Source organism: Nilaparvata lugens, chromosome 11 (genome assembly GCF_014356525.2).
Source record: "Nilaparvata lugens isolate BPH chromosome 11, ASM1435652v1, whole genome shotgun sequence".
Taxonomy (NCBI): Eukaryota; Metazoa; Arthropoda; class Insecta; order Hemiptera; family Delphacidae; genus Nilaparvata; species Nilaparvata lugens.
Genome location: NC_052514.1, coordinates 17,920,571 through 17,936,640, shown reverse-complemented (window position 1 = coordinate 17,936,640; position 16,070 = coordinate 17,920,571). Strand labels below are relative to the sequence as shown.

The following is a 16,070-nucleotide window of genomic DNA, read 5'->3' as shown; positions in this document are numbered from 1 at the left end:
GGACCAGAACTCCGTTTATATATCGCGTTAGATTGGAAGTTTGTGCAATGGATATAATGTAGACCGACAGCAATTAATTGCATGAACTAATCATTGAAATGCATGGAGACAAGCGTGTGTTCCTACATGGGCTTCACGCCGACCTCATATGAATTCACTGAGCTGGAAATGTTATTCTGAGAGGGCGCTATTCTGATAACCACCCGCATCCAGCAAACTAACTCTATTGTGGGCGATTCCTGCATACCTCTTCCACACTTCGAACTGTTAACACCTCCTCAAGGTGTTCCAATATTCGCTCAATCCAGGAATAGATTCAGTAGCTCAAGAGTGGACGTGATTGACGAGTTCAAGCCTATGGATCCAGGTAGGCTAATCGATTATATAAGAATTATAATTTTTTGTTGTTTTGAAAGTGATATTGAGGTAGCTATATTATATTAATTAATGAAGAGAATATTTTCGAAAACACTGATTTTAACAATATCAAGTCGTTTTCAGTCAATTTTCAAGGATTATTAAAAAAGTAATTTTGAAATTATGAGATATTTCTGAAATATATCCAATTATCCTGAAGATTATGATATCGAAGGATGTCTATCTGATCAAGGATACTCAATGTTTCCTAAACAAGGGAATCATGATCATGATATCACGATATCAATCATTGTATCACTTGAATCTATAAGGAGATGATATATTGATGGGTACTGTTTTTTTTTTTTATTGAAGTTATTAATTTGTCTTATCTGTACACTTCCACCAGTTTGTTGATGTTATGTTTTTTTTTACTTTTGTTCTAACTGTTTACTCATAATTTGCCTATTGTTTATTTTAGTTATCTTCTACTCATCTCCTTGAAACCATTTGCGTAACTGCAGTTTCTCTCTTGATGGTCTATAAAGTGGAATTGCCGAAGAAAATCAGTGTTTTTTCAATTATGGAAAAGTTTCACAGTATCGATTTGTATTCAACAAATTTTATTGAAAATATAAATTCATCAATCATTTCTTACTATTTATTTGTTCAAATCACTTCAATCTATCTCACCAATAAACATGTTTTATGAATGATAATGAATTAATTTTTTAAAGAAAATACATCACAAATTTTCTGTTTTGTTTGAATGTTCGGCAACATTCGCAATTTTTAATAGGGAACATGTTTTGAACATATAAGGTGTTAAATAGAATATTATTATTATCAGTATTATAATCTTCATTGTAGTAGCTACATGAACCTCGTATACTGTTCAGCTTACTACTTATTATGTACTCTCGTTCTTCGATTTAATGGAACACACCATCCATGTTGGATAATATCTCACAAATTATTCACCATCTTCATGTTACAGGAAATGCAGTTGTTAAGAGACGCAAACCACAGAAGGATAATCAAGAGGTCAATCAGAATAATCAGAGCTCCAGTAACCAATCGGATGACAAACACTACTTGAAGTCTGAAAATTTTGAATCAAAGCTATCATGGGAGGAATGGACAGAATTGAATTGTGGATTCCACCCTAGAGAGTTGATGTCTTTAGATAGACTGACGGCTCTCTTCTATCGACCATGTGATGCCACTTCCTTGAGTGCCGTTAGACTTTTATTTGGTGAGTTTATTCGCAAAAGTGATTTTCCTATTTTCTTTCTTAGACATTTTACTCGTTTATTTTGGACATTCTTAATCATTCTCAGAACTTGAAAATGGCCAATGGTCAAAACTAGTCGTTAAAATGTTTTAAAGTTTTTAAAATGTTTTAATAAAAGAGTACTACAAGTTTTTATATTGTTTTTATTGATTTTCATATGTTCTTAGTAATTTATTTGTGTTGTAATATTACATTTTTCTCGATTAAAATCGAATCTTCAATTCAATATCAGTAAAACTTGATAGCAAATATCGGTGTAATCGATATGCGAACTTAACGTTTTACCGGGAATTTATCAGCTACACTAATGTTGAATAATCACTGTGATAAAGTTCTTTTCTGAATGAACACATAATTCTAAGCAATTTAAAAGTTGAATAAAAAGTTCAAAACAGTTTTAAAATGAAGTTTTATTGAGAATAATAGATATAATAATTGTAAATTGTATTCTTTATTAGTTGACAGTGGATGACGTGTCTATGTAGTGCTGTGGAGCTTTAGGTGCTTCTCTCATTGTTGTAAGGTTTGGGCTAATGGTAGAAGTTTTTATCTCCTGCTGAAAATTTTCTAAATAATTGAAATTTAAAATGTTTTGTTTGAAATCTGAATTTTTTTATAAAATCTATTGATATTTTTGAACATACGTGAAATGTAGATTTCAATTTTTCTTTTCAATTTGTGTTAAATTTTTCGTTTAATTTTGAAAGCCATAAGCCTGCCTTATAAGCCGTAAATAAAAGATAAGTACTCTTAGTTTGTAAGTTTTTTTATTTTTTGATCTTGATTTGAAACAATAATTCCTGAGCTTTGAGAAAGCTTTTGAATCTATTTTGATGAACATATCAAACATATTTGTAACCTGAATCATCTTCAATCTATGTTCAATCCATTTTCAATCTATGTTCAATCCATTTATGATTATTTATTCTGGTGTAAACTGTAAATTTTTGAATCATTTGAAAATTATAATTTGATTTGCTCTGAACTGGACTTCTTATTTATAGGCACTAAATCCATTCATGATTTATAAAGATGTTAGTATAACTGGAACCAATTACTTTCCTTAGGTGATAGGTGAAAGCTATCAAACCTATTTGGATAAATTTGGTAGTACACCAGTGTGATTCATATTATTAACTATTTTTATTCGATTATTTTGTTACTTCCGAGTGTGATTCATTATTCACAATTTTTATTAAGATGTTTTTGTTCCCAGGCATTGTAATGCTAATTGATACTGTGGAAGAAAGGGGATTTACAGAAGCTGAGAGGCTCTGGGGAGATCCAAAGGAATGTCGATTCCCACTTTTCTATTTTCTAAGACCTCTTCCTCTGAAATGGATGTACTTCCTGTATACCATCATGTCATTGGTAATATATCTTCTTATTTATTTATTTACAATTTACAATCAACTTAAGGACAAAGAAAAAGACAACCGTACAGTCCAAAACTTCTTTTCATCCCAATTTTATTAATCTAATATTAATAATAATTAAATATCTCATACTATTAAAACTTCTACATGACTTCTAAATAAATAAATACATTAATATTATCTTCTGTATTCTGTACCCTACTGTTAAATATGGGAGACAAATTGTATTTTTCAATTATTGAAATATAGGCTAATTCAGGCCATCAGAGTAAGAATAATATCAAGATGGTTTGAGTGTACACACGTTCATTCCATTTCGTGTATTCCATTTAGAGATTTTTGAAATATACATACAAGAATTTATATGAACAATAAAGGATAAAGAAGTCTTTGAATGTAATTAAAACTGTGCAAGCTTTTTGAGATCGCAGATAAAAATCATTATCATCAACTCAAATTGGAATTAAATAATCATTGAACGTGCATTAGATCCAAATTATAATAATATATCATTCGAATTTTAAAAAAGTGAATAAATCAATTTACTTGGACATTTTTTATTTCGAAAATTTCAATCTCTGACTTATTATGCTATCTATAAAATTATTTGATGAAAATTTCCAACCAATTAACTATGCAAAAACGATTACAGCTTGAATTAATCACATAATAATTTCAGATACTCATGTAACTTGATTAAGGATCAAATTGCATTTTCTATTAACCCATACACATTTCTGTTACCATACGCATTTCTGTTAACCCATACACATTGTATTTTGAAAATATTTTTTTTCAAAATCATTTTTAAGTACCCTAGCCTATTATATGAAGTACATTGAACAATTTTTCAAAACATTGTTGTATTTTCATGTTCGGAAAGTTACTCCAATATTCTTCAATTATCTGATATTCAAGAACAAGAACTATTTTCTATTCCATAGAAATAAGGGAATAAATCAGTAGTAAAATCTGACAATTTCAATAATATAATTTCTCTTTGTTTGTTAGGAGACTAGAAAGTAAAAGAAAATATATTTTCAAGAATATGAAAGAATAAGAAGATGAAAATAGTTATTTTCTTCCTGGTAAAATCAAGAAGATTCAAGCATTCAAATACTGTAGGTCAACTTCGTTTTAGCAAGACAAGTCGAATAGCTTAGTTGGAGATATGCTACGCATTGAATCAAAATCGACTAAAAATTAAGGAATTTTAAACAATGAACAATAAACTGATACTATAATTTTTGATAGAATAATTCTCCCTCATACTCTGCATATAACTAGATTGTTTGCAATTTGATTCTCATTCAAAAATCTCTCATTTTATAGTTCAACAAAACTTTATTACAAATTAATTTTATCTGTTGATGCTGATTAGGTGCAATTGGTATTTCACTTGGCGCTTACTACCGCTTCAGTTGTCTAGCTCTGACATTGCCGTATTGGTATATTCTTCTGCTGAATAAAAGTGTGTGGAACAATCACTCCTATCTTTATGGCTTACTCTGTATTCTTATGACCTGCTCCAGTGCCAGCAACGTTTGGTGAGTTCAAAAATAATGTTTTGTCAGTTCAGTACCGTAATATTCAGTTTCTCAAGTGTTGGATGATAAATTCATTGCCTTGAAAATCATGAATTATTATTAACGTTTAAAATTATCTACCATCAACTAAAAAGAGATGATATTATATACATTAGAACAGCCAATAAGAAGACTATTATTGAGGACTTTTCTAGATTCATTTTCATCCAAGTAAGACTCATTAAAAGTTGATTGACTGACTGAATGAACCCGGAAATTCAACTCAGAATCAGGTTGGGCCTATTTAAATTTTAAATTGGGTGTATTTCTTCAAACGTGTAAAGAAACAAGAGAAATTACTAATTGGAGTTCGAGTGATATTGGGCTACTATAAAATTTCACGTATAGTAGCAAGCCAAATCACTTTACAAGAGCATTTCTATGATTTTTATTACAATTCAATAATTCATTTAATAAAAACAATTATTTATAATGTTTGTTGTGGATTTATATTTATTCAATTGAAAAATATGATTTTATATATTATGGTGTGTAGTTATTAAATAATTTTTACTGTTCACTGTTAAAGAATTGTATTTTAAAAATTTGATTCAATATATAAATAAATGTAATTTGAGGCTCAACAGGAGAGACACACCATACAACCTAAGAACAATGACCATAAACCAAGTTAGGATGGATCTAAATGTATGCAGGCAACAATTCAAATACAAATTGATAAAGTTCCTGATTCCAGCGAGGATCGTAGAAATCAGCTGCAAAAAATATTATTCTAGAGAAATAGATCACTGGTTGAGGGAAAATGGTGATATACTGGAATCTTCTTAATGATATTAAAAAATAGTTGTTTAACCCCAAAACATAATAATCATACAAAAAAAACATAATAATAATAAAAATAGTAATAAAAATAACAAATCGAAATAATAAATCTACTAAATGGTAATAATAGAACATAAAAAACTAATAGTAATAATCAAAACAGATAAAATCACACAAAATAGAACATAAATAATAGTAATAAAAATTGCTGTATCGGGAGAAATTTTTCAAAAGGTTTATTTTGTTATTCATGTTTAGTAATATGTCAATTATAAGTAATTTTAGTAATATTGTTTTTTTTTTGTTTTTGTTTTTGTTTTTAGAATAGAATTATAATTATATTTCTTTTTAGTTGCACAACTCGCATCCGCGCTCAGATTCTTTCTTTGCGGATGCTAATCTTTCCATAAAATGTAGGTAATTTATATTTATGTTTGTGAACTGTATTTGAATGGAAAATAATTTGATTTGATTGATTTGATTGAATTTTTGAATTTCAAGCAGTTTATATTTTCATAACTTTTTGATGCTAGGTAAAAACTGTGGCTATTATGGTAAGCCTGTGGTACTTTTCTGTAAGTTGTGTAATTGTGAATGATTAAAAAAAGGAAATGTCTATTAGACTCCTAATTTTCATCATATCTTATCAAATGATGTAATATTATGTAATTCAAATTATTCTTGACATTGATTCATCTATCTCAAAATATATTATGAATCAGGCTTCAGATACTATACTGGAATCCAAGTTTACTGAAGTTTATTTGAAAATAGTTAATTCCATATTCTTCCAATGTGACATTTACCTCAAAGCTCTCAAATATGAGTTGAGCTTGATTTGTTATTTGGTGAATTTATTGATACTTTGTAATTTATTCAATTTTTTCAGGTCGTTTGATAGAATAGTAAGGAGGAAGAAGTATGATGATACAGTTCCATTGTGGAACTATTCAATATTGAGATTCCAATTGTTTGCTCTTTATTTTTTTGCTGGGTTGAAGAAAATCAATAGAGACTGGCTGTCAGGATATTCAATGATGGACTTATCAACTCACTGGGTATTTTCGCCTTTCACGTAAGCCATTTTTTTCATTTCATTTCATTTTAGAAAATTTCATATATTTTTCAAACTTAGGATTAATTCTATAGGTACTTTTTAGCAGGACTTTTTCAAAAACTAATCACTGAAAAGAGCTTGGAAAATTTTATTTTCTTCCTCTATCCTGCATTGAATCTATAGTGCATTGAACTTGACGTTACATAATTAGTCATCTGCAGAACTTATTCCTATTGATATTCTGATATTTATTTAAAAGGTAAAATTTTAAGGACTTTTTCATATGAGGTGATTGATAACTACGTCCTGGCCTCAAGTTACTGCAGAAAAGATCACTCAAGAGGAGGAGTAGCGGTGTACTTGAAACATAATTTAAACTATGAAGAGATTGACTTAGCTTGGATATGCGAGGAACTTACATTTGAAGCAGCAGCTGTTCACCTGAAGGAGTACAAAGTGATCTTAGTGAGCATATACAGATCACCATCAGGAGACCCTATTCTTTTTATGGAAAAGTTGGAGCATCTCCTTTTCTACCTATTCAAGTTTAAGAAAGAAATATTTATTGGCGGGGACTACAATGCTCATTTTGATGTAGCAACAGAACAATCCAGTGTGCAGAAGTTCAAAAACCTCCTAAGCGAATTTAACATGGATTACTTGAATATGTTGCCTACACGAGAGAAAGCATGTCTGGATAATGTCATCACCACAGTCGACAAACAAGACATTCATTTGAAAATACTGAATTTCAATTTTTCAGACCACTCTGGTATCCACTTGACATTTTCAAATAATTCAATGAATGATAAGGTGCCTTCATTGAAAAAGTTTGCAAGAAATGTTTCATTAAAAAGGCTTGATAGGTTGAAGAATAGATTGATGTTAGTGGATTGGAGGAAAATATTTGAGGGTATAAAGGAGGCCCAATCTGCTTTTGATCATTTCTTTGAAGTCTTCTACAAAATATTCAACGAAATATGCCCAAGTATACCTATAAAAGAAAGTAAGAAGACACGGAAAACTGGAAAAAAATCAAATTGGTACACCACAGAATTGGCTGAATTGAAGAATACTATGATGGCTTTCAGAACTATTTTCCTACTAAATAAAAGCAATGAATCACAATTGGCATACAAAAAAAGTAAAAAAATCTATAAGGATGAACTGAATAAGGCAAAGCTCAATCATAATGCTGGCTACATTGAAAAATCTGACAACAAGTCAAAAGCTGCATGGACCCTTGTTAACAAAGTGAGGAATGGAGGTTTCAAGTCACAAAGCATCGAGATTCCACCAGAGGAGTTCAACAACTACTACCTCTCATCAGTCCAGGATGCAAGAGACAGCATTGAGCGACCTCAGTTGACAGCTAAGGACTTCATGGAGCGCCTGCCTTCTCCACACAACAATTTCAAATGGAGGGATGTTTCTTGTGCGGACGTTTACAAAGTTATAAAAAATATGAAAAATTCAAAGAGCAAAGACATATTTGACATTTCCAACCAGGTTTTGAAGTGTGTGTGTGAGTCTATTGTTGTACCAATTACTTATTGCATCAATATGTGCCTGAGACAGGGAGTTTTTCCAACAAAGTTGAAAATCTCAAGACTGGTACCATTGTTCAAAAAAAGTGGGGATAGGTTATTACCTAAATGCTATCGTCCAATCTCAATAGTTCCAATTTTTGGCAAAATTTTGAACAAATTGTGAAGACCCAAATCTGTACCTACTTTGACAGTCTCAATTTGATAAGTAGTTCCCAGTTCGGCTATAGAGTAGGCAAAAATACTACAGGAGCAGTTTTAACTATTATCGATGATATAATACAGGCTTTTGAGGATAAGTGTGTGGCTCAAATTACGGCATGCGATTTAAGTAAAGCGTTCGACTGTGTAGATCACTCAATTCTATTTCAAAAATTAAATCACTTGGGAATACGTGGAGAGTGTCTCAATTTTTTCAAGTCATATCTGGATAACAGATCGCAAATAGTTGATGTGAATGGAAACAAATCATCTGCTTCCTATGTCAAGTTTGGTGTGCCTCAGGGTTCAGTACTGGGGCCACTGTTGTTTCTAGTGATGGTCAATGATCTTCCTAATAGTATAACGTCTTCAAAAACAATCATGTTCGCAGATGATACAACTTTTCTTTCTGTTGACAGAGATTTACAAACTCTAAACAGGATTGCCAATGAAACCTTAAATCAAGCTGTCATATGGTTCAAAGCTAATAGTTTTGTCATCAATGAGTCAAAAACACAAGAGGCCATTTATTCTTTGAATACTGGATCCAAGTTCCCAGAAAAATATGTGAGAAAAATTAAATTACTGGGGGTTCAGATTGACAATCATTTGACATGGAGTGACCACATAGATTCAGTATGTAGTAAGCTTTCAAAGGTTATTTATTTGTTAAAGACTTTGAAATACCGTATACCTGAAAGTTATTTTATAAGCATCTATTATGCTCTATTTCATTCTATATTGAATTATGGTATTATTCTATGGGGAAATTGTGCAAGAGTATCCGAAGTTTTGTTATTACAAAAGAAAGCAATTAGAATTATAACCAATTCAGAGATAAGAGCCCACTGTAAGCCACTTTTTATTAAAAGTAGAGTAATGACAGTTATTTGTTTGTACATATACACCCTGCTACTACATGTCAAATCTGAGGAAACAAATCTAACCAGCAACAAAAACATCCACACACACCATACAAGAAGCTATGCAAATTTGCATATACCACAAGTACGGTTATCAAAGACCTTAAGAAGCCATGTAAATGTAGGTTTGAGACTCTTCAATCACCTTCCTCAAGAAATAAAAAATTTCCCGTTTTTGAAGTTTAAAGATGCACTTTACAATTTTCTAGTCAAAAATCCCTTTTACAGCTTGAAAGAGTACTATGAGAAGTGAATATTTGAATGTATTATGACTTTTAAAAAATGTATACTTTGATGTTATTATGACTTATATTGTATAGAAATATATTAAGATGTAATTGTAATGTATTATAACTATCTTGACAATGTCTCATGCAATCGTGTAATTGTTCTTGGACAAATAAAAATATTCTATTCTATTCTATTCTATTCTATTAAAAATTATGAAAACATTTTCCATCTCATTATAGTCTGGTCCATGATCAGGAAATAAATTTGAGTCTTTACAGCATCAAACCATCAAGCATAATGTTATTCATAGCTTCATGAGGGTAGTTTATTCTGTCATGTCTTCATGATTTAAGCAGGAAGCAGCAAGCAGTTAACCTTAAAACCATTATTATATTTTCACTTGAATTGAAAACATTTACTAGTTTGGTTTTCAGCTTCTTCAATGAGTTTTAAATATGTCACTTGTTTCAGAGAATGACAAGGATATGAAGAAAATTGAAGTCTCCGATAAAAGAATGGAAATTGGTTTAAGAAAAAAAATTATTAGTTTGGCATTAATTTTCTATATGGGTTTACAATGTTTTATGCCTTACTCACACTTCGTAACAAAGGTTAGCTCAAATGAAAATTATTTACGATCCTCTTTTATCAAATTTCTTACCATCTTATTACATGAAAATGTTCTATGCCATTGTGAATTTGTAACCAAGGATAACCTGAAGCCCTGAGGAATATTTCATTTCAATTATAAAAGGTAGATTTTTCAAACCCTTTTATTGTCCAGCAAGTTTTTCACTTTACAAAAATATTAAATCTTAACTTATGCCACATTTTAAATGGCTGGTTGGTTCATATAAGAGAGCAGACAGCTTCACAGAGTGATAGTTGTCATTTTTGCAAGAACATTTTCTTACTTAGCATATAAACTTAAACTGTTTTCATTCTATATTCATTTTCTGGTAATTGAATACCATAATCAAGGCTATACAGATAATTTCAATGTGAAAAATTATCATGCTCTTACAATAAATGAAGAATAATATTCCAATGTTGAATTAATTATTATACCAATTTTATGAATTGAGTTATTGAGAAAATATTTTTATTACTTTATTTAATTACTATCTACTTAGTACGAGTATCTATTACTATCAATATGTTAAGGAGCTATAAGTTGATTTTCAATTCATATTGATTGATAAACTTTATAAAAGCAGCAGGAAATAACAGTTTACTTAAATTCTCATAAAACTCGAATTAATTTAGTTGTGTCTTTCATTAGTGAATGTAATCAAATTCGGTAAAATTTTATTTTTGTATTTCAGGGATACAATAACTGGACTAATGGTCTGTATGGTTATTCTTGGGATATGATGGTCCATACTTGGATAAGACATAGGATAGTAGTTAAAGTTGTAGACCGATCATTTGGACACGAATACTTCTTGAATCCTGAGGTATAAATGCATACTTATGCATAATGCATGATAGAATACCTATATTTTATAGATATTCTACTTTCAAACAACTAATGAATGCAATATTCCCAATATTCTAATTTTCGAACTTAACTTTTGTGAATGAATACGAAATAGAAAGCAATTCATTCAAGATCTTACAGTTGCAACTCATATATATTTCTGACGAGCAAATTTAACCCGTGCTTTGCAGCAGTTAGCAGATCAAATCATGATTAGATGGCATTACCAACCCCTTAGAATGGGATTTAACAGTTTTTATTAAAATATAAAGGGCTATCCTTTAAACTTTACATCATGTCTACAAAAATGTCAATAGAAAATTTATTGAAAAATATACACAAAAAATTATAACTTCCATCTAGCTGTTAACCCTGTTGCCAATATTTGCAGTGGGGTAGCAGAAGTCTTCAGAGTGATTTACAGCATTTAATATTGGATTCTCGTTAAATAATAAAAATAGAATAATCTTGGCCAGCATATTTGCCTGAAATATGCTACTATATAATATGATATTGAAGCATATTGAATATAAAATCACTCCACTTATATGGGCTACTTTATTCAAATTAAAAAGAAATGACAAACTCTAAATTTAATAAAAAATTCTACTTTTTAAGTTAAACGTTTCTTTAATAAAACTTAATAATCATTGTCAGAGTTTCTCTTCTCTCCATGCATCCTTCCACAGCCAGAATTCACGATCGGATCTGCTATATAGGTTTTATCTGCCTTTTTTGTTAAAATGTTTTGAAGTTTTCAAATTTTTTAATAAAGTAATACTAAACATATTTATTAATTTGAATATTTATCTATAATTATTTATCGATTACACCGCTTTCATTGAATATATTACAGGCTTGGGTGAAAACCGATAGATGGACTACTCACGCTGATATGCTCCTCCAATATGCTCAGTGTATAGAGAGTAATATTCAAAGTGAACACCCTGACATGAAGAATGTGTCAGTGTATGTTGATGTGTGGTACTCGTTGAATGGCAGATTCCAGCAGAGAATGTTTGATCCTCGGGTTGATTTGTTGAGAGCTCCCTGGTCACCATTCAAAAAAGTCGAATTCCTATTGCCTTTGCTGAGTGATTTATCACATTGGAGGAGGAAAATTATGGATATAAGAGAGGAAATTTGGAAATGGTCGAATAGAAGTGATGCTTTGTTCGTTGCAGATTTTCCAGGTTTGTTCAATTTCTTAACAGATGGATTATTTTCATGGACATTCATAACTGCTACAAATAAGCATTCGAGTAGTATATTTTGCAGGTATATGGTTCCACAAACATAAAGATAGCTGAATAATAATTGAAAAAGGTACCTGTAATCTACACTTTGATAATGACTGTATTATTCATTATAATGTAATATAATAATAATAATAATACATTTCATTTCTCAGTAAACAGAAGTACAAACAATAAAATAGCTCTGCGAAATTTATACTATCATGTACTCCTAATTTCAACTATATTCTAGATATAATTTCTGAGGAAAGATACTCCCGAGAAATTTCTATGTGAGAGATGCCATCAAAGTCCAATATCTTCAATTATTTTTGTTGTAAAAAATGAATATGATAAATAAAATAAAAACTATTCTAGCAACAGAACTTAGGAGATTGCATGGAATTAATTAAAGAGAGGAACAAATATTTAAAAATGAATTTGAATGCAAAAGTAAAAAAACCAAGAAATATATAAATTATAATATACTCCAAAAATTAAATAAATGTGAGAAAAAAATTATTATGATGAAACTACTTAATGATATGTTTAATGGGAAATGAATTATACAGAACTGTAATAGAGTTTTCAATTTAAATTTTGGATTATGTCCATCTAGATTTCCAATTTATCAAAAGCTTCCTTGCAAAAAGTGATAGATTTACAGTGACTCACTTATTTTTTAGAGATGTATCTATAATTTATACTCGTAACTGTAAATTATTGTCATATCTATGAAATTATATGAATCCAAGAATCCACTCTGATTTATTTACAGTTTTCACGAAAATTCATAGTCTTTACTTGCATGAAGATTCGTAGATGCACTTGATTCAAGTTAATTCATTGTAAACATTTACACAAAGAAATCACTTTAAATTTACAGTACCTAATAGACATTTGTATTCCATCCATTAATCATGTACTTTTATGAAGCAATACTTTGAGAAATTCATTGATCTACATTTTTTGCTCAATATTATCCATTCCAACTTCAAGAACATTGCTTCTTCATCGTAATAAATTATGAAGAAATTCTTGTTAATAGATGCGTACCGGTATATGTATAAAAAACGATAGTCTTACAGAGTTTCTATCACTGCTCAATATCATAAATATCTGGTCCCCTGATATTATAATTGAATGAATAATATACATGATTTTTGTTGATTTTTTTTGAGAATTGAACGACATTACATTTTCTAGGTTTGAGTATGGAGAGCTACATGAACGGAGAGTTGAGGAACGTGAGCTTGACTGCCCTTGAAGGGATTATTGTTCTGGAGAGAAACCTCACTAATAAAACTATGATGCCTGGTGATAATGAAGTGATTCCTACCAATACCTATCATAAGGTGTACACAGTATCAGAAGTACCATCATGCTTTGTGTACTCCTTCATCAACGAAACTGACTCGAAAGTTGCATCTAGAGTGCCTTCAGAAAACTCGAAGCCATTCACTGAAATCATGAGCACAGATGTACGGCGAAGATTGAGTAATTTCAGAAAAGCATTTTGGCTTGTAGCAAAAACCTTAGTTGGAGTTCTATTCTTCCCTCTTTCCAATGAATTGTAGAATAAAGGCAAAGGTACCATTGTATATTATAGTAGCTCTATTCTAGTCAATAATTTAAGCTACAATTACATTTTATCAAAGTTACAATATTATTGTAACAATGTAAAACTGCTCACTTTTCACTTTTTCGTGTCCGAGCAGAGATTTACATGTTTCAGTTGAAAACAATAACCATTATTTAGAAAATAGTTTTTATTTGCAAAATTGAAGAGCTTTCCCAATTAAATAATAGACATTAGAAATTTACAATAAAGCACAAAATGTCAACATTCATAATTTTATTCTATTTTCATCCTCTATTATATTTTGAAAGCCAACTGCTTAAAGATTCGACAACTTGACAGTAGCTACAATAGTATGAGTAACAACATGATTATAGTACAGCTCAAAAGAATATTTTCTGAATAGCAGGCCTCATCCTTCAAATAATTTCATTTAAAATTGTATATATTTATTCTTTTCCAATCAGGTTTTGTGACTAATATATTTTTGTCAATTAAAAATTAGAAATTTGCTAAAAAAGTATATGTTGTTAATTTCATTACAGAGTGTCCAGTATAAGGAAATTTTTTTATTGTATCTAGTTTAAAATTTTTGTGTCTGGTTGGATTTTGAAAGAGTATATTTTTGAGATGCTCCTGATATGTTTAAATGATGTTTTTTGGAATATTGTTGTATTTCTGTATATGCATATTCCTGTAATTGATCATGTATTGCATTACAGTTTTTAGTGTTTAATTACAATGACGAATTATTTTATTCCATTCTAAGAATATCTAAGTCTAAAGCTTATTTTATGATAGTAAAGCTAAAGAGTCATCTCAATATTTTAAATTATCAAAAGTGTAACTATAATTTAGTAGTGTTTTCTTCTTTTCTACTGTAAATATTGTATTTAAAGTATCCAATAAAAATTAAATTAATTTTTTCAAGCTTCTAAGTGAAGGAATAGTGTCATCAGGATTAGACTTTTCTCCTACATGGAAAGTATATGGACTAGTCAACAAAGAGGTACTGAATTTTTATAAAATATGATGAGTTACCATGAATTTTCTATATCCAATTTCATCTTTGATAGTGAAGCAGTTCTGGATCGACTTTTTAAAAGCATATTCTATCAGAATTTGATGTTTAGTAGGCCAAATAATATAATAATTAATTTTTTACATGAAAACTTTCAGTATTTTTTATGTTTTGCTTATGAAAATATTGGTATTATTCAAATAAGATGGGATGCTCTTGAAAATCATAATATTCTATAGGTTTCACCATCATTAAGTTTGGAAAGGAAAGGTTAAAAAGATCAGTGTGTTGTTCTACAGAACAAATTATTTTTCTTTCCAGTATTACCACGGATTTCTTATTTTCCTTTTGTTATCACACATTTTTTCTTTTTGAATTTCGTGCTTATGAGAATGGCAGACGGGTTGCGCGCGCAGGTTTTCACATGGTAAGTCGATACGTGCTGCGACCTGTCGAGGATACGGCGAAGCAACAGATTGCAAGTTGAAACAGGAATTTCAACATTCAACCAGTCAGTTTGTGCCGGAGTGTTGTAGAGGTTGGATCTGTGTTGGATTTTTTGTGCGCTGAGAACAGTAACCCGCATTTGAATCGTATTTTATAAATCATTTATCTGTTAAGGTACATTTCAATTCGGTTTTAACATGTTAAAATGTGATTGAAACAGTTCTGACTTCAAGTTTAACAAGTTCTAAGCATCGTGAACTCAAAACAGGAATTCGTTTTGTTGCAAGTTAACAAGTTTTTTGCTTTGTTTTGTTTTTGTATTTACTTATATCGAAAACAAAAATAATCGGATCTCTTGACGATTTCAGCTGCAACTTTCAGTTTGTTTCTTGTTCAAAATTCTACAAATTCACCGGAGTTTAGGAAATTGAGAATCAACTAACAGCCGGCTCTTGCATGGAGGCGTGCTAATTTGGAATACCTACATTATCAAGGTAAATTACATTTTTAAATATTTTTTCCCACATTCTATTTGGAGTTATATATACTATGAATTTGAATGAATACTTCTCCTCTCTAATCTCACCATCTTATCCTGTTAAGAGACACAATGCCAATCATCAGATCTGCTGATAAGGTACCACCAGAGACAAGAAATATAGTTCATAAACTTATGCTTATCCTTTATCTATGGTACCACGGTTGAAGGTACCCTAACTAACTCATAATATTTTTTCACAGTAATCATCTGAAGTACCTACATGTTTCAAGAAAAGCTTGGGCGAGAAAGTATATAGTAGAATATTTTATTTGCAAAATTTGTTCCTGGCAAACTGTACATAATTTGAATTTACACTACCAAATCGTTTCTGAACAAAGGGCGGTAAAATTTGAATTCACGCTACCGTATCGTATCTGAATAATGGGTGTTTTTTTCCAAAAAGGAATAACAC

At 30.2% G+C, this 16,070-nt stretch overlaps 2 protein-coding genes across 3 annotated transcripts in view; both read left to right on the top strand.

Annotated features, from left to right (window-relative positions):
• Positions 1 to 257: 257 nt before the first annotated feature.
• On the top strand, positions 258 to 14,529 carry LOC111051519 (vitamin K-dependent gamma-carboxylase). Its single transcript, XM_039438209.1, has 10 exons — positions 258 to 367; positions 1,355 to 1,612; positions 2,868 to 3,018; positions 4,404 to 4,574; positions 6,286 to 6,471; positions 7,545 to 7,843; positions 9,827 to 9,966; positions 10,681 to 10,812; positions 11,692 to 12,028; positions 13,277 to 14,529. The coding sequence occupies exons 1-10, from the start codon at positions 358 to 360 to the stop codon at positions 13,645 to 13,647; spliced, it is 2,055 nt and encodes a 684-aa protein (XP_039294143.1). The 5' UTR covers positions 258 to 357; the 3' UTR covers positions 13,648 to 14,529.
• A 646-nt stretch (positions 14,530 to 15,175) lies between these two features.
• LOC111048098 overlaps positions 15,176 to 16,070 on the top strand; it is a 248,504-nt gene continuing 247,609 nt past the window's right edge. For both annotated transcript variants that reach the window (XM_039437735.1, XM_039437734.1), the window contains exon 1: positions 15,176 to 15,611. The gene's annotated coding sequence lies outside the window, so the exon portion shown is untranslated. The remainder of the gene's footprint in view (positions 15,612 to 16,070) is intronic.